Below are 26,575 nucleotides of genomic sequence, written 5' to 3'. Positions count from 1 at the left end.
CTTTGTTTTTAAAAGACAAATGCAATCATGACATTCCGTGTCACACAGAACAGGGTCGTTACTCTGGTTGGAGGGCAGCTGTGTGTGGGAAAGACCCCTCTCCCCACCCTGCAGGAGGCAGGTAAGGACCAGTTATCCAGCCCATCACAGCTCCCACCCAGCTCAATGTTTAACTTAAAACATTCACTGCAAAAACGGAGAGCAAGTCCACTCCAACGTCTCCTTCAGAGGAGAGAGAACTCCAGAAACAGGGTTTGCTCTGTGACCTCATCACCAAATAGCCTGTTTCTCAAGAAGTTTAAGTCTTCAGTAGAGAGCACCTAGGCCTCAAGGCCCTATCAGAGGTCTGCACGTTACAGGCTTCTGGAAAATTTCATTTTAAAAGGAAAAGCAGGTCTGATGGTTCCCTAGAAATCCTCATTGGCCACAGGTCATAGGTCAAACTGACATTTTGTAAAGTGAATGCGCAGAAAAACTCTGCCGTTCAAGTCCCCATGGGATAAGGTCCCAAATCACTGCTCATGTCTCACCTGCCATTCCTCTCTTCCTCCTCATTCTCTGGTCATACTTGCCTATTTGAAGCCAAGCGTATGCAATTCCCTACCTCTGACCTGTCCATCATGTTCTTCCCTCCTTTCTCCATTCGTATTTCTAGTCACCCATATCCGCATGTGTGGCTCAAATACTTCCCTTTCTAGGGAACTTCCCTAATCCTCCCAGTTGAAAGCTACCCTTCCCACCTCTGAATCACCCTCTTACTGGACCACTTGTTCTGGGTCTTGGTAAGCATCACTCCGCATCGTCTCTTCCTTACATTTCCAGTGAGCATCCAAGAGCTGCCTTGTCTCTATCCCAACCCCCTCCCTCTTGCCCAGCCAAGGAGAGCCTGGCATATCCCAGGAGCTTGAAAGATATCAAAAAGTTCTATAAACTTGAAAATGCAGGAAAACAAAAGCATCCGAAGTTACTGTTCGTTGTTTGACAATATATGCAAAACCTACGGACGCTCAGGTTGTACAAATAACTTTAATGTACTGAAGGTGTGCCAAAGGGCACTGAGTAAGACCTCGTGGTTGGGGAAATATGTCAAACCAGAAACTGATTTTCCTAATATTCCTTTGTAAAAAGCAACGTCCACTCTAAAGCCTAGTTGCTGCTGTTGTGGGTCAGTCGTGTCCGACTCTCTGTGACGCCATGGACGGCAGCACGCCAGGCTTCCCTGTCCTTCACCATCCCCGGGAGCTTGCCCCGACTCATGCCCACTGAGTCGGTGATGCCATCCGACCATCTCACCGTCGTCCCCTCCTCCTCCTGCCCTCAGTCTTCTCCCCCTGGAGTATCCAGGGGTCCACTGACACTATGTAACTTTTGCTAGAACTAAATTCAGATTAGGTTCCAACCTTTAACACTGCTTTTACATGTGTAAAAACCCACTCATTCCAGTAGCTTACAGCTAAGAGTTACCAAAACAATCCTCAGATCTTCCACTACAAAAAAAATTATTGACAAGTCACACGTGTATTGAACCACTGCATACAGACTGCAAAGTATTTTACCCCTCCCCCAAGTCCTTTGAGGGTCAGAGACCATCAGTGCTGCAAAAGACTTTCAGAAGCCATTTGGTCACACCCCCTCAATTTTATAGACTGGGGGGTAATCCAGAGGGCAACACAAGGCCACACAGGAAACCAGTAGCAGAGCCAGAACAACTCAGATCTCCTGGGACTCTTCTCTTTTATATGACCCTCCTTTCCTTAATTCATCTATTATTTGGACCTAACATTTTTTTACTCCCTTTCCGGGGTTCCACAGCACTGAATTTCAAACATCATTTTTCAAAAGTGTACATCATTTACTTCCACAATCATCAAGAATGAGGATTAGGTTTAAATGCTCAAAGATCCTACACACTTGTGTATTTCTCAACAACCACTAATAAAAAAAACACCAAAGAAACCAGTTCTTTAGTGTGTTTTAACACAGGCTTACAAAGTCTTAATTTACAAATGTAAGCATACAACTAGGCTTTATCAAAGAGGAATGTGTTTATTTCACTTAAATTCTTAAAAATATTTTTTTGCCAGTTGTCACAATGTCCTAATGTAAAAAAAAAAGTCTTTGAAAAGAAAAGCATGAAAAAACCAGACCCAAAATGTTAAGATTTTATTTACAAAGCTTCTTTGTTGTACAGAAAGTAAAAATGCTGTTACAATCTTGGTGTAACTGGTAGCCACGGACAGTTGACTCACCAATCACAGCTATCCACGCTACAGCAAGTCTTACACAAAAACCTAACAACGCTTACAATTTTGTTGGGGTGAAGTCCCCAAGCTTGGTGGTGGATTTCCAAGAGGGACTAAATGGAGGAAGGTGGAATGTCACAGGAACTATTCTTTGGCTCTTTGGGTGGGTGGGTGTCCTGGGGTTTGTATCACAGCTACCTTTTTTTTTTTTTTCTTTAAAAAAAAAAAAAAAAAAAAACAGCTACCAAATCCATGTCAGCAGTCCAACCAATACTGAACAGTTCTTTTTTTTGCAGGTTACTGGGGTCTTATTAATCATCTTCTCCTTCATCATCTGTTTCTCTCTTCCTCTTTTCACCTTTCCCGCTTTCTTCCTCTTCTGTATGAGAACAAAAATTCACTGAGACAACTGGAAAGGCATATATGTACTTTGCCTAACTGTTGCAATTGGAAGCAACAAAAATGAATTTAATGGTTAGGAGATGAGCTCCTTAAGCCTAGTTTCTCATTAGTAAAATAGGGACAATGGCATTGACTCCACAGTGTTATTCTGAGGATTAAGTGAACCAGTGCAAAGTACTTAGCCTAGAAAACGGCAAGACTCAAACTGCAGTTCACATTAACTTTTAAGAGATTTCTTAGACTCTAGGTATTTGAGACCCAGAGACTTTCACATCGTTCTGTCTTTTCAACTACTAAACTCATGATTACTTTTATGAAGTTAACTAAATCTGCACTAAACGCTGTTTTAAAAATCCCCCTGAAGGCAAAGACCAGGCCCTGATCACTGCTGTATCCAAAGTAAATTTAGTTCTGAGATGGGCACAGAGCGAAGATGCTGCTGGGAAATATAAACTCACAGAAAGCTCAGCAAACAATTCAGTGCTCTGAAACTTACACCAGTGTTAAAATCTACTTTTTAATAAACAAGTGTTTCTTTGGTTTTATTTGTGACGGGGAAAGGAGAACTGGAACAGTGCTATTTATCTATCCTGCAAAGATTACACTCCAATTAAAAAAATTTTTTTAATGAATAAATTCTGAACACAGGAATCGCCTGCCTAACAGTGACACAAATGACGGGGTCTAAAAACACAGCGTGCGGGGACTGAGGCCCGGGCCTCCTCCCTCACACGGGCATCAGGACCTGCTGCGGAGCGGGGGACGGGCCGGTACACACACACTCACAGGCCTTCATCCGTGCCTCTGAAGACCACCAGGGCCAAAGGTATTTTATTTTCTTCTCCCTGATTTCCAATTCTGTATTACTGAACTGAGGGGGACCAAAGTGCATGCCTTAACCCACCTTCATCTTCATCTTCGTCTTCGTCCTCATCCTCGTCATCTTCATCAACTTCTCCGTCTTGTCCAAACTCTTCTTCCTACAGAACGGTAAACAGACACCATCATTAGATTAATTCTGCCCACTGAGAAGTACGAAGAAAAGTAAGAGTTGTCAATAAACTTAACAGTTCATTCAAGGAGAAAACTGTAACGTTACTTTTATTTATTTAAGATACTGAGAGCTGCTGGTTTTTATTTAATGGGCTTAATTAAAAATTTTCTTTAAAAACTGCTTTTCAGAAGCACTTTATTTGCCAGACGTTTTTCATTAGTATACAACTTACAATGGATAACTCCAGAATTAATTTTAAAACCTTCAACTTCAAAGCAGGTCTGGACAAAGATTTCTCTTTTTAATTACTTGATTTTCGGCTGCACTGGGTCTTCACTGCGGCATGCAGGCTTTCTCCGGCTGCAGCACACCAGGTTTCTCACTGAGCGGCTTCTCTTGTGGGGCAGGAGCTCCAGAGCCTGTGGGCTTCAGCAGCTACGGCGCAGAGGCTTAGCTGCTCCCAGGAACGTGGGATCTTTCCCGACCAGGGACTCAACCCACGTTCTCTGCACTGGCAGGTGGATTCTTAACCACTGGACCACCAGGGACATCCCTGGACAAATATTTCTATATCCACCCCCCCATTTTTAAAATAAATAAAATGCTTCTTTCAGAAACTTACTTTCATTAGCTATCTACAAGATTATAAAAATGCTCAGTCTTATATTTGTACTATAAAAGAACGTTTTTTTAATGATATCTAATTTTCTTGGCCTGTGGCGTTGGAGAAGACTCTTGAGAATGAGTCCCTAGGACAGCAAGGAGATCCAACCAGTCCATCCTAAAGGAGATCAGTCCTGGGTGTTCACTGGAAGGACTGATGCTGAAGTTTCGAAACTGCAATACTTTGGCCACCTGATGTGAAGAGCTGACTCATTGGAAAAGACCCTGATGCTGGGAGGGATTGGGGGCAGAAGGAGAAGGGGATGACAGAGGATGAGATGGCTGGATGGCATCACCGACTCGATGGACATGAGTTTGAGTAAACTCCAGGAGTTGGTGATGGACAGGGAAGCCTGGCGTGCTGCGATTCATGGGGTTGCAAAGGGTCGGATATGACTGAGCGACTGAACTAAACTTTCTTGGCCTGTTTTTACAAATCCCCATTAGGATTAAAGTCACTCCTTTCTCCTATCCTTCTATGGTTAGAAGGATAGCTATGGCTTCTTCTTCAGCTCCTCAGAGATTCTGTTATTACTACATGTCCCATAAATTAGACCCCCTTCCTTGCTCCTTCAGAGTATGACCACATTTTTATTCAACTCTGCATCCTTAACTGTTTATCACAGAAGGTACATAATGTACTTATTTCATTAAGCTGGATATACAAGAAGTTTAGAGTTGGTAAAGATACCTTTCATTTCAATACAACAAAAGGAAGGCCATCTCATCAGTTCTCAATGTTTCCAGCTTTCTCACCCTACTGGATGAATCCTCAACTTGTTACTGCCTCCCAAAGTTAAAGGGTCAAGACTTACTCTGCACAGCCAAGCACTGTCTAGTTTAGCATTCAGTAAGTATTCCATTTAGTATTAATATTTACTAAAAGGGGGACAAAAGCTAAATGAGTCAAACCACTATTAGTCTATTTACAAGTATAGTAATTTCTTCAGGAGAGTTTTCTTTTTTAAACAATCCACACTTTAACTACGAGAGGGCAGAGGGCAGCAGGGCAGGCACTGACCTCCCCACTGACTTCATCCTCGTCCTCCTCCCCTTCTGCATCTTCATCTTCATCGTCATCCTCTTCATCATCAAACTCTTCTTCCTCGCCGTCTTCATCCTCCTCCTTATCCTCATCTTCTCCTTCTGAAAACAGTCCGAAAGGAACACATCAAGGAATACCTACTGAGGTGGCAGGGAGCTTTGGGTGGGCCCACGGACAAATGCTGGGCCACACCAATGTCAGGGAAAACCATGAACCACAGTCACCTCCTTCATCAAAAGCTGCTGAGGCTCAGGTCTTCTGACCTAAGATCCATAAAATCCAGAGGCCAGGAGTCCTATGTACATTATAATACTTACTGATGAAATGATACAGTGTTTAGAATTTGCTTCAAAATAAGGAAGGGGAGAAGTGGGTAGGAATGCATGTATATAAAATAAGATCAGGCATGAACCAATCACAGCTGAAACTCAGTAATGGGAACACAATAGTTTTACTGTTATTTCTACCTTTGTTTATGTCTCAAATTCTCCATAGTACAAAGTCACAAAACCCCCAAACAACCAAAATCCCCCCACCAACCTCCTCCTCTGGCGTTAACCCGTTCCACCACAAACCAGCTGTGCCAATCAGGAACCTGGGGAACACCCGTAACAACTCCATGAGGGGACAGTGGTGGCCAGGCGCCCGTGTCCTGTATCTTTACTGCATTTGGCGCAGGCCCCTGGTCAAGCTGTTCTCACCTCTCCAGGTCCTGGAGCTCACTGTGCCTTCTCCTGCCTCCTCCCTCTCCTTCCTGTATGACCAACCCCGGCTCAGCCCTCAAGTCTCAGACAGACATCACTTCCTCAGGCCAGACCCGCAGCCTCAGCTATACGCTCTCACACACGTACTGGGGTCCTTCTCCGTCACCACAGACTTTGCTCACTTACGATTATTTATTTAGTTTGATCACTTAACATTTCTCTTCTTAGTAGACAAGGGGACAGGAACCATGTTTGTTTGTTCCTAAAACCATTTTCTGCAGCCTGGCGTGCAGGAGACCCAGATGCCCGCCTGACTGGTCCTGCTCCCAACCGCCTCTCACTCCTCACGGAGTCTCCTCTACAGGTGTCTGCACACGAGTGGCTGCTCTACCCACTTACGGTGAACTTAAGACAGCCAGCCAGACGGATTTGTAAGAGAAACGGAGAACCAGCAGTGAAGGGACTAAGTGATATGAACATCTGGAACAAGATGAAGCATCCTATTCACTTTACCATCTAACATCCCATGTCTTTTTGCCTTGTCTCAAATCTGCTGCAAAACAAAACTGCAAAATGTTTCCAGAGTACTATGCCACTGATTGCAATATGGTGTTCTTCACTTTTCTTGATTATTTCTGCCTTATAAACTTCTATCTTTAAAGAGATATAAGCTCTGCTTCCTCTAAGCCTCTCAGGTGAAAAAGCTTTTAGCCTAAGAGTGACTCTTACTAAACAAGTCACTGTGTAGGGAGAGCACAAGCTGAGCAGGATTAGTTTGGGTGAAAAGATATTAAGACTCTTGGAGGAACCAGGGTGAAAAAACTGATCAAATGTCAAAAGTAAAAAGTACATTCTAATTCCATGTTATAGCCAGAGATTATTTCCTTTATTAAAGAGAAGATGGAAATCAACATACAGTGCTTTCAAATCATTACCTTTTAAAACTCTAGTCATCTATCGAAGGTAGGAAAGATATTTATATTTGAATATAAAAACCATGGACCAAGTACCCACTAAGTGCAAGGGCCTGTGAATGAAGAGCTAAGAAGGTAATCACAGCAAAGTCAGAAGAGACGAGAGTGGCCGAGTAACAAGGGCTGTGAGGAAGGCAAGTGAGGGAGTGCTCGGGCGCACAGGAGCTCCGGCACCACAGACGCTGCCCGGAAGAGCTGACAGAGGGGCGTCGGGAAGAACAAACAGGCAGTAGTCACGAAAGGGGAACTGCTGGGAGAAAGGCAAGAGACTTGAGGCAATGGTCCTGTTAGTAAACCATAAACCACTTCAATGGGTTGGAGCACAGTTTATGATCTCTAGGCTCCAAATTCAAAGCTAATTAGCTAACAAACCATTGTCTATTTTGAATCATTTGAAGACTTCAAAGTCCTGGTGGTTTAGTCACTAAGTCATGTCCGACTCTTGCAATACCATGGACTGTAGCCCGCCAGGCTCCTCTGTCCATGGGACTCTCCAGGCAAGAATACTGGAGTGGGTTGCCATTTCCTTCTCCAGGGGATCTGCCTGACCCAGGGATCAAACCTGGATCTCCTGCATTGCAGGCAGATTCAATGTCCTAAGAACTCCAAATTTAACAGAAGGCCTACGTGCATGGATGTAAATTACTTTTCTTGACAGCAAGAGCGTTCAGTGCCCACTCACCCTCATCATCCTCTTCTTCATCCACACCGTCCACCTCGGCATCTGAGTCTGGGGCTTCACGGTCCTCCCGGTCATAGCCATCCAGATAGGTCAGCTGGGGCAGGAGCTTGAAGACACTCTCTCGGTAGTCATTCAGGTTAGTAACCTCACAGTTAAACAGATCCAGGCTCTTCAGACATTCCAACTTTTTCTGAAGAAAAGGATCAAGAAACATACCTCCTAAACCAAAGGAACATAAGCAACGAAAACCATCTCCTAAAGAGGTAAAATTCTAGGCTCTGAATTCAATAAGCCTATTCAGCCTTGTACATAGGAAAACATCTCAAGTCCATCATAACCTTTGACTGGTCACTAGATTTTTAACTAGTGTTCCCTTCTACCACTATCCTCTCAGAGAACTGTTTCCTTCTGGCACTATGAATGAATAATCTTAAGAAATATGAATTTTAAATATTAAAGGTGGATCTTTTTATAGTATGAGACAAATCAGAGACTTGAGTAATCAAATGACCAATGAGATCATGCTGGGTTATCAAGCAATCAGTGCTTTTGGGGTAGGAAAACAGGGGAAACATTTTTTTCAGTCACACCAATTCAGTCAGCATCAAGGTCCTTGGCATTTCTACGTGGGGACACAGATGCGAAACACTCGAGAACGGAGCAAAGTGAACCACAAGGTGTGGGGATGTGAGTGTTTTCTGGGAAGACGGGAGTCGATGCAAGCTGGCGGAAAACAAGGGGAACTCAGAGTTGAAACTTTGGGAGTAGAGAAACTTTCACTCTTTTCTTCTATTTTAGTTTTGGGGGCAAAGACTGATACTATTACCAGACCTTCCTGATACAAAAATCTTCTGATTTTACCATACCTTGAAGTTTTATTGCAATACCTCATTTGTTTGAAACCTGTTTCATTATCTAAAATAGTTAAGATCTAAAAACTTGGCCCAGGAAGTTTTCTGAGCAGCCAAACTGATAGGAAAATATCTGTGTATTCTACTCAGATCATTTGGTATTACCTCAGTGTACTAGTATTTCAATACCAGGTCTATTAAGTTTTGATTAAGGGTGAATTAAGAGATTGGGAGGGCAGAGGTAGTATTACAGACAAGCAAGCAGAGAGCAACAGAAAGTGACAACAGACCCTCACAGGGAGGAGGAGAGGGGGCAAGCCGATAAAGAGCAAACACAAACTGGGAGCCACTGGCTCGGTGCCTTTTCCAATAGGGAGTGGGGGTGGGGAACACGGACATATGGATTCCTAAACTTAACTCTTTATGAGACTGACGCGCTGCCTACTGCGCTAAGGAGGCAGATTAAACTTAACTCTTTAATGGTTCTGAGTCAATACAGAAAGTTTGGCATTCTCTAAATATTACTAAGAGGATCTCTTTATGAAGTAAATTGCAAAAAATAAATGCTGTTTAAAGACTGAGGCTTTCTTGAGAAATCTCCTTCAACTTTCACAAGCACCTGGAAGACACAGAGATGAAACAAAACTCTGTCTTCAAAACTTGAAGAATCTGTGTAATTGTTGGGAGTTACAAAATGACTTACTACAAAGCCTAGAAGATCTACTACCTGGTCCTGTAGGGGCAAGGGTTGCCGACCCTGCACTCACCACCTTCATATTCCTTATCAAAAAGCTTCCCACACTGGCTTTATTCTCACTGAACAGCCCTTGGGAACATAAAGCCAGGCAGGGAACACGGAACAGGGTTATAGCAACAGGCAAATGTATTCCTCAAAACACCAATGTGCAGTTATCCAAGAGTTTGTGGATCCAATAATGTGCTTATTAAGTTAGTCCCTAAAGTGATAAGAAAGCTGTCCCCAGTCCTGATTGTAGGGAGAATGACCTCTGTGTCATGTAGCTTTCAGAATAGGCTCCCTACTGGACAGCCTGACCCCCAGAAGTCCAGGTATGACTTCTTGCCCAAGAGGAAAAAAATGCTGAAATACCACAGCAGGTAACTGGGGAAACTTTTCTCTTCACAAGTATGTTGACACTATACCACTTAAGATAGAACCATGAGTAATCTGGTAGCTTTCCCACAGAGGCTCGGTATAAAATTCTTCGCTCAAAGGAACGAGCCATTTATTGGCCAACATTATTTCCTAGGAATGGATGTGCAAAAATACATACAACTCCTGATCTTCAATGTTCAACAGTGCCCCAGGCCCGTTTTCTAACTCCTTTGACTAGCCTAGTACACAGGGCCTCCAAGGCTTCCCAGTTTCTGAAACTCTGAATCTATAACTTTTGCTACTTCTTCAGAACGGAACCATTATGAATAACTCAGACGTGCCGAACAGTATGCTAGAAAATGAAGTGAAAGCAAATAAACAACAAAATCCCAAATAACTGGAGTACTCTATAACTGTTTACAGCTCTAAAATTGTGCTTTAAGACCCCAAATACACTATACACAGATTATTCAGGATCCCAATGTAATTATGTAAATACTGCTTAAAAAAAAAAAAAAATCACAACTCTACCATTTCAGAAATTTGGCCTAAAACTAATAGGCTAGCCATAATAAACAGTAAACATTTTATTAACAATAATTTTGCTTGCCTTCTTAGAATTTAGAAGGGCTTTGGGGGATGGTTTGGATGGCCCAGGTCTCTTAAAAAAGGTGTCCAAGGAAGTTTGAATTGATGCCTTCTTTGTCTCTCGATTAATGTCCCTGTAGTAAGCAGAGGCATTCACAATCATTGCATTGACTGTAAGAACTGGGCTCAACGTAGACGGTGTTCAAAATGCATGTGGTTGATGAGGATGAGATGGTGTTTTCCCCACTGAAGAATACTTTGAGAAGTTAAAATGGACCCAACACTTCCCCCCTTCACCTTCTCCTACAATATTATTTATCCTGAAGTTATAACTTCAGGAGACCCACCTGGCACCCCCAGGAACTGGAACAGCAAGTTCAGGAGAAAAGCAGGAGCTCTGCCTTCCCCAGACAGCCCTGGGCGTGCGGTCCATGGCTTTGTCACTGGCAGGCCAAGTGTGTGACTCTGGACAAGGGATTCAGCCTCTCCTAAGCCTCAGCTTCCTCATGTGTAAAATGAGGGCCATGTTATTTCTATCCATTTTGTAGAAATGTTGAAGATTATTAATGGATGACATACATAAAGCACCCACTACCGTGTATGGCACACAGTAGATCCTCCAAAAACGGTAAATATTATATAATGATTATTTCTCATACTTCACGGTTTCAGGGGATTAAGACTTTCATTGCCAAAGGGTCCTACCATATAAATCACTGATCAGGTCGGGAGCACTCACGCAAACAATTCCTACACAATGCTTGCTTCTGCTCTGCCTCTGAATGCGAGGACACTGATACAAGCTTCTGATGAAACATCAAAGACGACTAAGGTTGCCATGAGAATTAGGCAATCACCAGCGATCTTGCGTGGCAAGGTATGGCCTGGTACTCGGTTCTAGAGAAAAGGAGTTCCTATGCTTACAGTTACTGTGAACTGACAGGGCTGTCATTAAACACACAACAAAGGTTTAGTATAGCCCATGGGACCGAAGGGAGACCATCAGCGCTTAATTTACTACTGGAACTCCCAGTTTAGGTCTATTGGGGTATGGAGTAAATTTATAGGTTAAAAAGAGAAGAACAGGTTCCAAGGGCAGTGGAAAGAATGGCCTTGGACTTGAATTCCTGCTCACCATTTATTCCACAGCTACTGTGTAATTAAACTCAGTCTCCTCATTTCTAAAATGACATTCTCTCTTCTCTGCATTACATGAGGATACAATGGGCAAATGTTAACATCTCTGAATAAGGAAAACTGTAATAAAAGTCTGCTTATACACAAGAAATGGGAATTGACTTGGAGGAAAACAACAGTGAAACAGGAGGAAGCCTGGGTGTCTGAGTGTACCTAATATGAAAAAGGAGGAAGCCCGGGTGTCTGAGTGTAGTGTACCTAACAGAAAAAAGGGGCAAAAAACGGAGCAAAGGTGAGCAACAGGCCCCCAACATTTATGAGAAATAAGCTGAATGCCGTCCACTTAATGAAACATAAGAACAAAGGGTCTTGGTAAACAGTGATTAAATTTACACTGGAGTACAGCCTCGATTACTGATTAGGAGAGAAAAAACCTCTTAGTTCCAGCAAGAAATCTTCATTAAAGGAAGTCATAATTTAACTCTTATCTTCCCTTGAAATATCAATATTTTATGCAAATGATAAGAAGCTCAAATATTTTAATATATTGTGATGTCAGAAAAGATAAGAGACAGCAGAAGGATGCCTTTTCCTCTTGAGTTCTGCTCTGCTGGATCCTGAAAGACAGCTCCTATCTCCTGACTAGCCCCACTCCCAATTAATGTCCGTAAGTTAAATACAATGGAAATACTGACTTTATGTAAAACAGAAAAAAAGAAAGCCGCCACAGGCTTCTTTGGGTGGTATGAAACAGGCCGGAGTTTCATCAGCCTCATTAAAATAGAATTGTACGTCTGTGAATAGAATGTTGTGCGTGTTTAGGGGGAAAAGTCAGTTAACAATCTTGAAATCACAGGAATTTCCAGGTGGCATCAAAAGAAAAAAGAGTCTGTGGGGCTATCCCCCACCCGCCATTAACTGGGAAGAAAACAGGACTAGTGAGAAAGGAAGGAGCCCAACTATCTGAGTGTACCTGTAACAAGGAAAAAAAAAAGGCAAAATTCATGGAGCAAAGGAGAGCAACAGGCCCCCAACGTTGCTTCGTAAGCTCTTTTCTGGTCACTACAACTTCCACTTAACTAGACCCCCATCAGCACAGCTTCCCAACTTACAATGTAAGTACATTACCTTATTTTATTCTCAGAACTCCTAAGTGAGGTAAGGCAGGGATCACTATCCTTCCTGCTTCATAAGGGAGGAAACTGAGGCCCAGAGAGAAGAAGCAACTTGCCCAAGGTCACACAACAAAGTCTATAACCCAACTGGCACTTAAATGGAACTTTCTATAGTTTATCCCAGCATGTAAGAGGAGGAGAATTTGGGGGTTCCCATGCAAACAGTGATCCAGGTGGAGCTCAAAATTGTGAATCAGAAGACCTAAACCTCACTGGAGCTGCCTTTGAGATGCCCAACCCGATATAGACAGCCTTTTCTATAAAAGTATAGAATAGCCTGGCCAGTCTGGGGAAAATTTTTTAAGATAAATGTTTAAGGCTATAGTCAATATATGACATTTAAAAAGAACAAAAAAGAAAAGAATTCCCCTTTGAAGTTAGCGGCCACAATAAACAGGGAGGGAGAGCAAAGTCACAGGAATACATGTAATTAGAGGTTCTGATATTTTACTCTGGACTCCTTCTATAGAAAGTATTATTAAAAAACCATCTTCTCATTATTTCCAGGTATTTCCCTCACAATAAAGAAATATGAAATGAACATGACCAATAAGTCCTGGCTTCCAAGTCCTCAGCTACTCACCAACGGCTCCAGCGTGCTGATGTCCTTCAGCTTATTCCCACTTAAGTTTAGATGTGTAAGATTCGGAAGTTTTTCTGCTAACATATCCAGACCTCCACAGATTCTATTGTCACTGAGCTCAAGCTGTTAAGAGAAAATGCACACAGCACACAAACACACAGAGAAACAGGCGTCATTGAAGCGTTAGAAGCAACAAATACAGTTCTCAGACACTTAGCAAGATCAAATGACCTCTATTTTTCATTAGGGCATGTATGTTCATTTTGTTCGATTAAACCCAAATTACAGATCCTAGGAACTCTTCAGGGAAGGAGAGACATGTAAGGATGAGAGGGTTGCATTTTCTTAATCAGCTGCTAATTTTAACAGTTTGGGCCCTAACATCAGTGAATACATTTTCTAACCTAAAAAGTGGGTCAAAGCAAATTAGAATTCTTTGAGAAGTTGCAATATGCTGTATGTGCCAGGAAAGGTAAACGCATTCTAAGCGGCTATTCTGTGTGTCAAGCAAAACTCATGATCCCTACTTGAAACCCAACCTGTTTCCGTACAGTGTGGACTTGCCACGGGGTTCTACTTCTGGAAGCCACCAGGGAAGGCCGCCCTGAAGGCTACGGGAATGGTACAGGCCCTTAGAGAAGTTCCATGACTTCAAGAAAGGGGATGGGGCAACAGCTTCAGGGCTGGGGAAGCCAGTTCCCCAGAGGACACTTCTTACACGAATCTATCGCGAGCCTTTACAAGAATTCTAATTTCTTTGCTGCAGGTCAAGTTGAGTGGTAAGTGGTATGCCAATGAAGGAATGAGCCTTCACCAAGGAACAGTACAGTGAAAGAAACTGGAGCCTGGAAAAGTAAAGACAGTTGAGAGCATCTAATTCAAACTCTTCATTTAGCAGATGAGAGCACTGAGGCTAGAGAGCTGGTTTCAATTCTACTTTAACTGCCAACAACAACAATGGTTAACTGTATCTAATCCTTGCTACTGCTTCTAAGTCACTTCAGTCTTGTCCGACTCTGTGCGACCCCATCCCTGGGATTCTCCAGGCAAGAACACTGGAGTGGGCGTATCTAATTCTTACATAGTACTTAAGTGTTAAGTACCCAAGTACTTATGGCACTGCTCAAAGAACTAGAAATCCATGAACTCATCTGATCTCACAACCACCCTGTGGGTAAGCAGAATTATTACCCCCATTTACAGATGAGGAAAATGAACTAAGAACAGACTACGCAACATGCCCAAGATTACACAGCTGTTACAGTTGTGAACCTATGATCTGCAGCCAGGGAGACACGCTTCAATGTGCTCCTCCCTGTGCTATGTACCTAGAATAGAAGGAAAACCTACGTAATTTAGTCTGGCATGCAAAGAAATGAAGTACATCATGCAGAGCAGAAGAACTCTAAAAAACTGAAACATTCACTGAAAGACAGAGTTTTAAAGACAAGAAGTCTGTTTAGGTGTTTTTAAGCATTTCAGAAGAGAAAAATACCACATTTCAATACATTTGTTTCCCCCTTCTGATGGGTAGTCCAGTAAAATACCTAAAATTTCTCTTGGTTGGTTAGAATATCGACATATATAACATTCACAACCTTTCAACATGAGTATCTTAGGGAGGAGAGATAACAAGGCAATCTGCCAAAACATTTGGTGGCATATTTATTTTGAAATGAAATCAATGTGTAATTTAGGACACTCGTGACATTTCTCTCAGAACCTGTTTCTTGTGACTTTCTGAGTAAGGATGGCAGTAGAGACCACAGTAATTCAGGAAAGTGTACCAGGCGCCAGGAGGGAAGAGGACACAGCACACAGTCGGGACCTGCTAGGATCAAGTCTGTGCAGACACAGGCTAAAATGCCATCGTTTCCAATGGGCTTATTAGAGCTTCCCATGTCATGATAATCTACATAAACAAAAATGGATTACACTTGAACCTCTAAAGTAGATACCAATCAGAAAAAAGAAAAGAAATGTACAAATTTAAATATAACAGAATTCTTTTTAATAGCAGGGTTGCCTTGAAACTCATGAGGACTACCTGAGCATTTAAAACACACAGCACTTCTGGATTTTAATTCATGTATTTAAAAAGAGACAAGTCCCTCTCAAGATTCAAGCAAGCATATAGGAACAGCTTACCTATTTGTTGCCTAAATTTCATTTCAGTTTTCTATGTGTATCTTTCTTAGATGAAGCTTCAACTTAAACTCCCTAATAAAGAGATTAGGTAAACAGTGGAGAATTCTGCAACACTGCCAAGACCACACACATTTTCATATGTAATGGAAAAGGTAGTGGGTCAGCAAATAAGAAATATGGTTCTAGTTTTGGCTCTAGTACTAAACCACTTCTGTGGGTGGCTTTAGGCAAATTACTGTACCTGTCTGGGTCTACTGCTGGGTCTGTGCCTATAAACAAGGCTAGAAGATCTTCTAAGTTTCTTTCAGTTCTGGCAGAGGCTTTGTGACAGGTTAATGTGCAAAGACACACACAAAAAAACATTTTTCTTGACAATTTTTTTTTCTTGGTGCGTGGCAAGGATGAGGGGGAGTGTGTGTGGGGGTGGGTGGGTGGGCAGTGTTAAGAGAGCATAATGACTGGTTTATAATTAGACCAATAAAGCCCTAACAATGGACCATTAACTAGGCAAGGGAAATACAGTTTTGTTTAAATGAATTCTCAATCAGTCACAACACATTTTAAACTCCCTAGTCATTAAGAATTACATAATGGATCTGAAATATCATAGGCTACAAATCTGAAAGGTCTATACTTAAATCCTCCCTTAATCAACGTTAAACATGAAAAGCAGGAGGAACCCATGGTTCCTAAACCAGAGCATACTAAGAACAAAATGTAGTTAACATTATAGCAACAAATCCATAACAATTATTGAGTACTAAATTATTCATCATAACTATTTATTGAGCATCCAACATGTATTATTTCCAAACATCACAGCAATTCTGCAAGATCAGATGGTATCACCAGTTTACGGGTGAGGAAACTGAGTCTTAGAGAGATTACATAACCTGAGAAAGAGTCACCCATCAGGGAAATGATAGAGCTGGATGGAACGCTGAGTTCCAGATCTGCCCAGTTACAAAGGCCATGTGCTCTCTGTTACACTAAATGCTTCCTTACAGATAGAATTGTTTATTTTTCCCTTCCCCAGAATGGTTCTCTTCTATTGTTAAAAGAAAAAGTACTTACCTTTTTCAATTTAGGTAGTTTGGGAAGATTTGAAACTGAAATCAAGCCTACATTTATTAAACTGAGGAACTCTAAGTTCACAAATTCAGCTGTTAAGCCCTCGATTTTCCCATCATTTGATTTGCAATTGTCCAGGACAAGTTCTCGAACCTGTGGGTGACAAAGCAGGGAAGAAAAGTTTTCAAAAACATATAGAAAACAAAGAACAATGCAAAAGCTCCAACCATAAATACTCAACAAATCACCCACATATAAGGGCAGCCTCTACTTAGACCCAGATCCTAGTTGCAGATAAATGAAAAAATGATTAAGCCTTTAACAACGATATTCTAATAGATATCAAGGGTGAAATGTCAGACCATGGTTACAAATAAAGATTTTAACTCTACTTTCCAGAGACAGAAACTACAGCTCTTAAGATGTTAAGTGAAGAGAAACAATACCCGCTCTTAGTCCTTTCCCCAAGTCTGTTCCAAGAGGCTTGCTTTAACTACAAATGCAGGAGAAGCTACCCACCTCTCATCTTGGCCCATCCTACCCATAAACTCCTTTAGGCCACAAGGCCCAGGAGACTGACACAAGAAGAAAACTTAACTTTTCCAGCAAGGTCACTAAGAGACTGTGGCTACAGGTTTCTGGACTAACATTTCTACCTCTGGTCTTATTAATCCTTACTAAGATTATCTTGACACTAGGAAAAGACCAAGATCCAAGAGCTCTTAATTCAAAACCAAGATCACTTTGTTTTATGTGTAAAAAAGATATTTCTAGGGAAGAGAACAGTTAGATATTAGATTCCTTTTTCAGACCACAAAATCTCCTTTAGAGGTCCTGAAATTCAGAATTCAAACCCATCCAAGAGTATCACATGTGAAAATTCTGAATACGGATTATTTAATAAAGTCTACTGTGTAAATATCTACCATGCTAATCTCTATTGCCATTCTTGCTCTGTGGTTGACTATGACACTTCCTAGTTTTAAACACGTTTTGATAAATTTACACGGATGCAAATAAGTTTTAACTGCCAAAGGCATTCTTGCAGTAAATCTAACACACTTAATGGCATTAATGCGTAATCAAGCATGTATGAGATGCTGATAGCTCTAAAATGAAAATAGGAGTTAGTATCTTTATCCTCCCACACAAAATCCAAAGATACTACTCTAGCAATTGCTAACATTTATGGAGAATTAACTCATTATTCTTTTTACCACCATACTCCCCTGCCCCCAATTACAGAGAAGGAAATAGATTTAAGAGTCAGGGATACCCACACAGCCACAACTTCTCACTCTCTACTACTCTACTTCCTCTTCAGAAGCCTTGCTCTCAGCATGCACACAGGCCCATTACATCTGTTTCTTTCTTCCCTTCCTTCCACTTTTCTCTTTATGGATAGTCTTCCCTCTTCTGATAAAAATTAGCCTATCTGAAAACTTAAAGTAAACTGAGGAGAGCTGGGCGCCAGAGACAGATGCTTAGGGTCAATTTCTAGCCCTGCCATTTACAACCTCTGTGACCTTAGGCAAGTCACTTAACCTATCTGTGCCTCAGTTTCCTCAAGGTGAAGTAGAACTGTTATAGAAAGTAGTGCTTTAGACACAGTGAAAGCTGAGAAAATAACCTCTGGGAAAAGGTGTAGGAGAATGACAAGGACATGTATCTCTTTTGCATTAAAAAAAGGAAAACCAAAAAAATCATTAAAAAAAAAAAAAAAGTCAACTGTAACTACCCACCAACCTAAGCAGTATATTGCAATATAACTAAATGTTTCCATTTGATTTGGGGCTTTTCTATGACTATATCTGACAGAGAATCCAAAAATGCTATACAGAATGACACCAATATGCCAAAAGCCAAATAAGGAGGAATTTAGATGGCCATTTTGCCTCCCAGCCCATGGGTGAAATCACCTCTTGGACATTCCTCTCAACTGGTAAAATTCCGCTTTAATTAGAGTCAAAGAGAACAAGTCTGCTGGTTGCTTCAGCAGAATAGGAATCAAGAAAGAGAAACTGGTAGGGAAAAAAAGATGTTAAAAGTGGTCCAAATCTGCAAACTGAATTGCTGGGTCTGAAAGAAGATGGAGAAGAATTAAGGTTCTGGTTTAAAGAAATGGGAACTATGCAGCTGGATGGAAATAGGAAGGAACAGTTTGGGTGCGGGGAGGGGAGCAGGTATGTAATGAATACTACAAAGGATATCAAGTTTAAGGTTCTCATGAAAAATCCAGGTGAAAGTATCCCCAAGGAGTTGGACAGGAGAATTTGAAGTTCAAGGTTTAACTTCTGTATATGGAAGTCATCAGAGCAGAGAGTAGTGGAAGGGGATGGAATTCATATGAAAAGGACCAAGGATGGAATCCTGGGGATCCTGCAAAGGAAGCCTGAGAAGAATCAAGAGTAGCAGTACCCAAAGGTGAAGCATTAGTTTCAAACACATAGAAAGGCTTAGGAAATAAGGCATAAGAAGTCACCGGGGCAAGCGGGAGGACTGAAAAAACTAGATAATTTGTCCATCAAGGAGAGACATCTCCAGGAGACACTGGGGGATGAATACAGAAAATGTTTTCATTTATGTAACCTGTCACACATTCACTTTCTTATATTCTTCTCAGGGAGTAAAAGTGACTGTCCTGGGGACTTTCCCATAATCTTATCTAACATTTTTACAATGAGATTATTGATCTATTTAAAAAAATTAAGTTTAAAAAGAGTCAGTGCTAGATTTTAAATTTCATCAAGCATCATGATGGCAGGGTCATGCCTATTTTAGTTACCACCATATTCCGGGAGTTGGTGATGGACAGGGAGGCCTGGCGTGCTGCGGTTCATGGGATCACAAAGAGTCGGACACGACTAAGCAACTGAACTGGATATTTCAATATGAGAAAGAACATTTACGACAGTCAAAATGGAAAAACTGGCATAGGAGCTTGTGTCAGGATTGTAGGGACTGAGGAAATGATGAAACAGGAAACCTGGATATAGAAAGAAACTACTTTCTGATGATAGGCATAATCACATGCAAAGAATGTTGCTATTTGTCACTTAATATTTTGGTTTTTTTTTCAGTCTTTGTATATTTTAAATACAGTAACATGAAACAGTATTACTTAATAACAACTATACTTTTTAATGTCTAAAGAAATTAAAAGATATGATGTAAAATAAATTACAATACTCCCTAATGAACATGTTTCTCAACTTTCCCTATTATAAATAATGCCATGCTATCTTTTTATGTGAAATTTCTTTTGGAATAAGGATTATCTCCTCACAATCTATTGCTAGGTGAAAAAACAAACATCAGAATCTTTTTGAGTTACAAGTTCTTTATCTTAAAATGACAATCAACCTCTCTCAAGATTTTTTTGTTACCTTTCTTGATATATGGAAATTCTAGGTATATGCATATAGTTACCTTTTTCTTGAGCATATTGGTTTTATCCTGAGGAAAAAACAAATACCCCAAAAGAAATACTAACAAAAAAGCAGACAAGTCATAAAAACATAAATCATCAGTAAACAAACTCATTTGACTACAACAAATCATAAAAGATACGTATTAAAAATGAGATGTCATTCTACTCTCGAGGATGGAGAAGAGATAGGATAAGAAAAGGAGCTGGTAAGTTTACAAGTGGGGAGTGAGAAGTCAGGGCATACACACCTGAGACCTTTAATTTTCTCCATGAGTAGGAGGAGACAATTTATTGGGGTGAGCACAGGGAAGGGCTTACGGCTCAGCAGTGAAGTCATGTCCCTGAACTTTTCCAGCAAGGCTGAGGATGCAGTAAAGAACTGTGTTAACCCCAGAACCAAGTCCAGAGTCACAGCAAGAAGATGAGCCACAACAGGCATAGAGCGGAGTGGAAATTACTGCAGAGCCCAAAGGAGGGTTCCCTCAGGGCTGTGCCCAAGGACGACAGGCCTGAAAAGCCTGCCATAAGCACCCTTCTGGCCAGCCTCAAGTTCTAAACAGGACTTTGGGGAAAAGGTGTCTGTTCTCAGACATTATGTCAACAGCATGTAAGATTAACTAGGCTTTCCCTCTTCGTGAAGTCCTTCCCGAGTGTGACACGATGGGGGACCGATGTTGTCACTGCCTCCTGATACAGGCCCAGAATAAATGGAAGGTTCGAATCCAGGAAAAACAGCCCTAGTTTTCCTCCTTATGTCCCAAACCCTCCCTGGGAGGGAATGCTGGCAGGCACGTGTACCTCTGTGTGTAGCACTTACCACTATTTGATCCAAGCCACAGTTGCTTGGCCTTCGCTTGAAGATACATGACAACTTTGGGGGCCAAATTCACTCTTCCTCATCCCTTATTTTCCAACTAAATTAGTTCTTTTTCCTCAAACACAAATTTAAGGCAAACACTTAAGAACTAAAAACAAAAATCCAAACTATTTCCTATGCAACTTTTTGGTTTTCTATAGCTATCAGCAAAGCTGATACTCTAGTTTTCCCATGAAAAATTTGAAATACATGGTAGCCAAGTTACAGAGATTGGGGCTAGGAGCCACAGAGGAGATCCACGAGTTTTCCTTTCATCCTCTCCACTTGGTCTCATTTCCTATTTCCCTGGTTGGTGGTGGTTTAGTCATTAAATTGTGTCTGACTCTTGGGAGCCCATGGACTGTAACCCACCAGGCTCCTCTGTCCATGGGATTTCCCAAGCAAGAATACTGAAGTGGGTTGCCGACTCCTTCTCCAGGGGATCTTTCCCACCCAGGGATTGAACCCACATCTCCAGCACTACAGGCAGTTTTCTTTACTGAACGAGCTACCTAGCTACTCTTGGGGTGACCTTCCCCAATTATCAGTTACAACTGTTATAAGAGGAGGAAAAGACAATATGGAGAATTAAAGATCATTAAGTCATCAATTATTTTAGTTAGAAAATACATGATTATTATAGTGAGTGAAATAATCCAAACACATGGAAAGTAACTCTTGCCACCCTTGACAACTCCCGTCCTTCAGAGTTAACCAACCTTCAGACCTTCCACCCTACTACTATTTTAAAAGAATGTCTGCAAAATGACAATAGAACATTAGTAGTACTGAAATGTGTTTGAGTGGCAAAACTGCCTGTATGAAGGAAAGAAACACTCATCCTACTGGCGGGTAGGTAAAAAAGAGAACCATTCTAAAAAGCAATTTGGCAGAGATTCACAATACAAAATGTTTGTTACAATACTAATTAAAACAGCAAAAAACTTTCTAACCACCTAATGAGGATGGTTAAATTATGATCTATGCAGACATTAACAATGCAAGATAGATGTTTACTATACTTTAACAAGGTATTATATTCATTAATAGCAAGATCCAAGTTCAGAAAAAACTTTTCCTGTGGACTATACCAGAATATCTTGGTGGTAGAATGTGTGTGTGAGATTCCTGGGTTTTTTTTAAAGTTTTTTTAAATCTATATCTACTATTTTTTTTAGCTTATCTGTATCTAATTTTTCATTCAATGATGCTGTAAACTAAAGAATACAAGAAATATATATTCTATATAAGAAAAAGAACCCAACTGGCTGCTATGCAGCAAATTTGAACAAGCCCTTGAGTTTAAAATAACGAGACACAATAAATGCCAAAAGTTGGGGGAAAGATTTTTCTCATGTAATAGATTTTTTTTTTTTTTTTCTCTTAAAGGCCACTGCCATGTGGTATGCAGGATCTTAGTTCCCTGACCAGGGTTCAAACCCACGCTCCCTGCATTGGAAGCATGGAGTACTAACCACCGGACCATCAGGGAAGAACCCTCACATGATGTATTTAAAAAAATTTTTTTGTCAATATCTTGGTACTAAGGAAAAAGTATTCTTACTTGTGGAATATGAAATGTCTCAGTTTAGCATACAGGCCACTAGTGTTCCTGCCAGGTGCAGTCTGCAAACCACGGTAACTGCATGACTTTCTAACTCTGAACAGACTGGAACATCAAGGGCAGATGTCCCTAGATTCATCGTTAACGAGGTGCTCCTATCAGTGGCATGTCTGGCATAATAGGAAAATGATAGTCTCACATAAAGACACTGTTCCTCCAATTCTGGAATATATCTAAATTCCAGATCTAGATATAGGTTGCATCAGTATCTCATTACTGCACGTGTCACCACATCTGCCAGCACCATCAATTTCTGTGGTGCACCTGTATGTTCTACTGCTAGACAATTTGCTCTCAATGAAACAACTGACAACACCAATGTTTTGAATAAAATAATTCCCACCCTTTGCCTGTATTTTAAAACAGTGATCACTATTCTTTTTGAATATGACTTTATAATGCCATTTTAAGCCATTTTTCCACTATGAGAACAAACTTCTCATATAAAGAGGTGTTTTGGACTCAGAAAAAACTCGATTATGTACTTCTTTACGAGCCACTCCCTCAGGTAAACAGCACACGTTAGTAACAGGTGAAATGGAACCTACTCTCTTGGTCTGTCTTATGTGTTTTAGTTAAAGAACACAAGAAGGTGAAGTGTTACCAGGGTCTTCTTCAAACTTCCAAATAAAAACATAAAAACAAATCAGCCATACTCACAGAAAAAAAAAGCCCATCTGATCTTCAAACACAAACTCTGAAGATCAAACCTCCACTTACCCTCCTCAGTCTTTTACCTCACTCGATGACATCAAGGTCAACCAAGGAATATATTGTTGTGCATTTAAGAGCCTCTTGTCTTATACCAATAGGTTTACAAGAGACAGGATTCTTCCTCTTTTCCCAGATGAAAAGTCTACAGGACCCCAGAGGTCAAGCCTACTCTAACACACACAGGGAGCCACATGACTAGCTGACTTAGAATCATTCTGTAACTTCTCACTTACCTGAAGGATGCTTTTGTGCAAAACATTTTTAAATTAATCTTTTAAAATTTCCTTGAAATCTACAACCCCACTCGCCCACAGCTCAAAAAGCCTTCTGTTTAAGGTCGAAGCTTTCCTCTCCTAAACACCTAAGGCCTACTCAGGCTCCCTTAAGTCCCTCGGGGAGCCATTCTTACCCCACAATCCTGGTTGGCCCCCATGACACTCTCCCAAGGCCTCTAACTTGCACAAGGCAGCAGGCGCCACGGGGTTCTGAGGCTTCAGGAGGGAAGGGGCTGCTCTCTGCCTTGTGCACACTGCTTTTCCAGGCCCTGCCATACTGTTGGGACACAAATATTTATTTAATAAAATCAGTGGATTATATAGTAGGAGAGTGAAGTCCAATAAAGTAGCCAACAGTCACCTGTGGCTTGAGAACCTGATATGTGAATAGTGCAACTGAGAAACTAACCTTTTAAGTTAAACAGATACATGACTTCAGCCTGTTTTTGGCAAAAGGGCAAAGCTTAAGTTGATTTCTTGAGAAATTAACACGTGCACATGTATGTGTATTTTAAAAAGCAATAATTAGTTATTTCAAATACAAAAAAGTCCATATACAACCAGCCCAGTTGTGTTTCCCAGAAGGAACAACGGTGCTCTTAGCTGAGTATTTTAATAGTGCTTTATGCACATTCGAAGAATTCAAATGTTACATTTTAAGGCACTGAAGATTCTTGTGTATTTTCTTTTGGAAAATTTGGCTAAATCCAATACCTTCATATTCTATTGACTTGGAACTACGCAGTAATAATTCAAACGTCTTAAATTAACAACGCCTCAAAATGAGACCACAACTCTGCAAGTTTTACGATGTGAAGAAGCTTAACAGTTCAGGATACTAGCACGTGGCCGAAACAAAATGTCTGACTGATGGACGGAAGGGACGAGCGCGGTCAAACCTCAACCTTAAAACTCGGAGGACCGAGTCGAGACGCTCACCCCTCGAGGTCCTCCGAGGACGAGTGGGGAGGCCACGAGGTGCCACAACCCCGCACTTCATTTGTGGGGACCTCAGGGATTCAAAACCTCGTGCGCACAAGGGAAGGCCGGGCTGACCAATTTCCACAAGTGAGCAACTTGTTACCACAACCCTGACTGCACGAAGCGAGCCCATCGCCAGCTCGGGCGGAGATGGAAGGACCTCCCTTGGGCTGCCCAAGGGACAGAGGACGCCACTCACCCGAAGAGGGGGTTTGGCAGCGGCGCGGCCCCCCGGCGAGGGCCGCAGGAAGCTGCTCTGGGTCGCGAGGAGGACCAGGGGAAGAGAAGAAAGACGGGTCTTAAAAGGCCCACCCGCCGCGGCAGGCGAGCGCTGGCCTCGGTCGACGGCCTGTAGCACGTGGGGGGGCAGAGGCCTCCCGGCCCGCGAGCCCGGCAGAAACCCGCCCGGACCCCCTAGACGCCCGACTCGGGCGGAGGCGGCCGCCTGGCGTTGCCCTTTTAAGAAGGGGGGAGGGGACGGCAGTGCGCCCAAGAGATGAGTCGGCGGCGGCCGGAGCGCGCAGCTCCCGCCAGAACGAGCCGAGCCCTGGCGAGGCGGGCGCCAAACAAGCCGCAGGCTCGGCCCGGGGAGCGGCGGCCCACAGCCACCGCCGGGACAGACGAGCGGGGCCTGGCAGGCCGAGCCAGCCTGTTGGCTCACGCGGCGGAGGGAGACGAGCGCTAGCCAACATGGCGCTGTGTCGGCTTGTGGCGCGCCCGGGCTGACGCGAGGAGCCGCCGCCCGCCCACACCGAGGGGCCAGCCTCCCGGGCAGGGGCCCCCGGACACCGCCGCCGCGGCGCGGGGGGAGGGAGAAGCCGTCTACGCCACAACGGCCGGCCCGGCCGAGCGACGCCCGCCTTGGGAGGCCGGGACGGGGGAAGGCCGGGGGGAGAAAGGGGAGCGAGAGAAATGGAGGAGAAAGTTTTATTTTTAGGCTTGAAAAATGGCGGGAACCGCGTCCTTTTTTCAAACTTAGCCTGGGGAGGGGCGGCGGTTGCGCCACCTACGCCGCCCGGACTCGCCCCTCCCCCGCTCCTCGCGCGCCCAGCCGCGCCCGCTCTAGCCCCCTGGCGCCCGAGGGGGCTTCCCGTCCCCCTCAGAGGCGAAGAGCCCCCTTCTCGCCCTTCGGCCCCTGCCCGGGTCCGGCCGGCGCCAACCGCGAGGCCTAGCCTGAGGAGACCCTTCCCCGCACCCCGAGCCCCTTCCCCGGCCGGCCTGGGGCGCGCCGAGCCCAGCCTGGCCCGCAGCGGGCCCGGCTCCGGCTGGCCGCGCGGCTCCTCGGCAGGCCCGAGCTCCGCCCGGCCGCGCATCCCGGGAGGCTGCAAACATGGCTCCCAGCGTTACACAATCCCCTCCTCCCTCCCTCGCTGCCGGCCACACGCACACGCGCTCCTCAGGGAAAGGACCCCGGCGGGCGAGGAGCTCAAAGTTTGCTTTCCCCTACCCCCACTGCCTTCCCCGGACGGCCGCGGGCTCCCGCGGGCGCCAAAGAGTTAATCCCCGCGCGCTCGCTCCCCCCCTCAGCGCCCGCCCGCCTTCCCCGTCCGAGCCCGCGAGCTGCGCTCTTCCCCGCGCCGGGGCCGGCGAACCCGCGGTCCGGGCCCCGCAGGTGGCCACCATTACATGCAAGTCATCGGGGGGAGAGGGCGCCCGAAGGGGGTCTACTTACAGCTGCCGGGGTCCGGTTCCTCAGCTCCAGGTGGATCCTCCTCTTCATGTCCATGTTTCTCTCTCTTCCCCCCTCTTCAAACTTAACTTTCCGCGGCGGGGGCGGAGGGGGGAGAGGCGTCCCAGCCTGCGCAGCGAGGGCCGTCGGAAGGGGTCTGCTCGAGGCAGAGGCCGACGGCGCGGTCCTGGGTAGCGGGCAGCGTGCGGGCAGGCGAGCGGAGCCCCCGGAGCCAAGTTACTCGCGGGAGCGGAGAGAAACCATGGAGGGAAAAGGGGGCTGGAGCGCAGCTCTGGTCTCACTACCGCCGCCCCCGGCCGCGGCCCCGCACTGCGCTTAAACCGGCGACGCGGCGCGGGTGGCTGCTCGGCTCGACTCGGCCCCGCGCGGCGCCGCTCGGCTCGGCAGCCGCGGCGCACCAAGGACGGGGCGGGGACGAGGCGCGGCGGGAGGGGCGGAGGCTGGGGTGGGAGGGGGAGAAAGGCGCAGCCCCGGGGACTGGAGCGACTTACTCCCGCCCTCCAATCGTACGTGGGGTGGCTGATGTAAGACCCGCCTGGGGGCTTCCCCGCCTGCCGCTGAGTTGAGACCGTGGGGTCCCTTCTCCACGCGTCCGGAGGCGGGTCTCCACCCCCTCGCTTGGACGTTTGCT

General features: G+C 43.9%; 1 protein-coding gene across 1 annotated transcript; it reads right to left on the bottom strand.

Moving 5' to 3' along the window:
- Positions 1 to 2,148: 2,148 nt before the first annotated feature.
- ANP32B (acidic nuclear phosphoprotein 32 family member B) lies at positions 2,149 to 26,344 on the bottom strand. The gene is made up of 7 exons (XM_043890925.1): positions 25,927 to 26,344; positions 16,378 to 16,527; positions 13,156 to 13,278; positions 7,708 to 7,897; positions 5,324 to 5,448; positions 3,550 to 3,625; positions 2,149 to 2,622 (listed from the first exon to the last, which is right to left on the bottom strand). The coding sequence occupies exons 1-7, from the start codon at positions 25,978 to 25,980 to the stop codon at positions 2,555 to 2,557; spliced, it is 786 nt and encodes a 261-aa protein (XP_043746860.1). The 5' UTR covers positions 25,981 to 26,344; the 3' UTR covers positions 2,149 to 2,554.
- Positions 26,345 to 26,575: the final 231 nt, after the last annotated feature.

This window comes from Cervus elaphus, chromosome 29, assembly GCF_910594005.1.
Source record: "Cervus elaphus chromosome 29, mCerEla1.1, whole genome shotgun sequence".
NCBI classification, from domain to species: Eukaryota; Metazoa; Chordata; class Mammalia; order Artiodactyla; family Cervidae; genus Cervus; species Cervus elaphus.
This window is presented reverse-complemented; position numbering and strand designations above follow the sequence as displayed.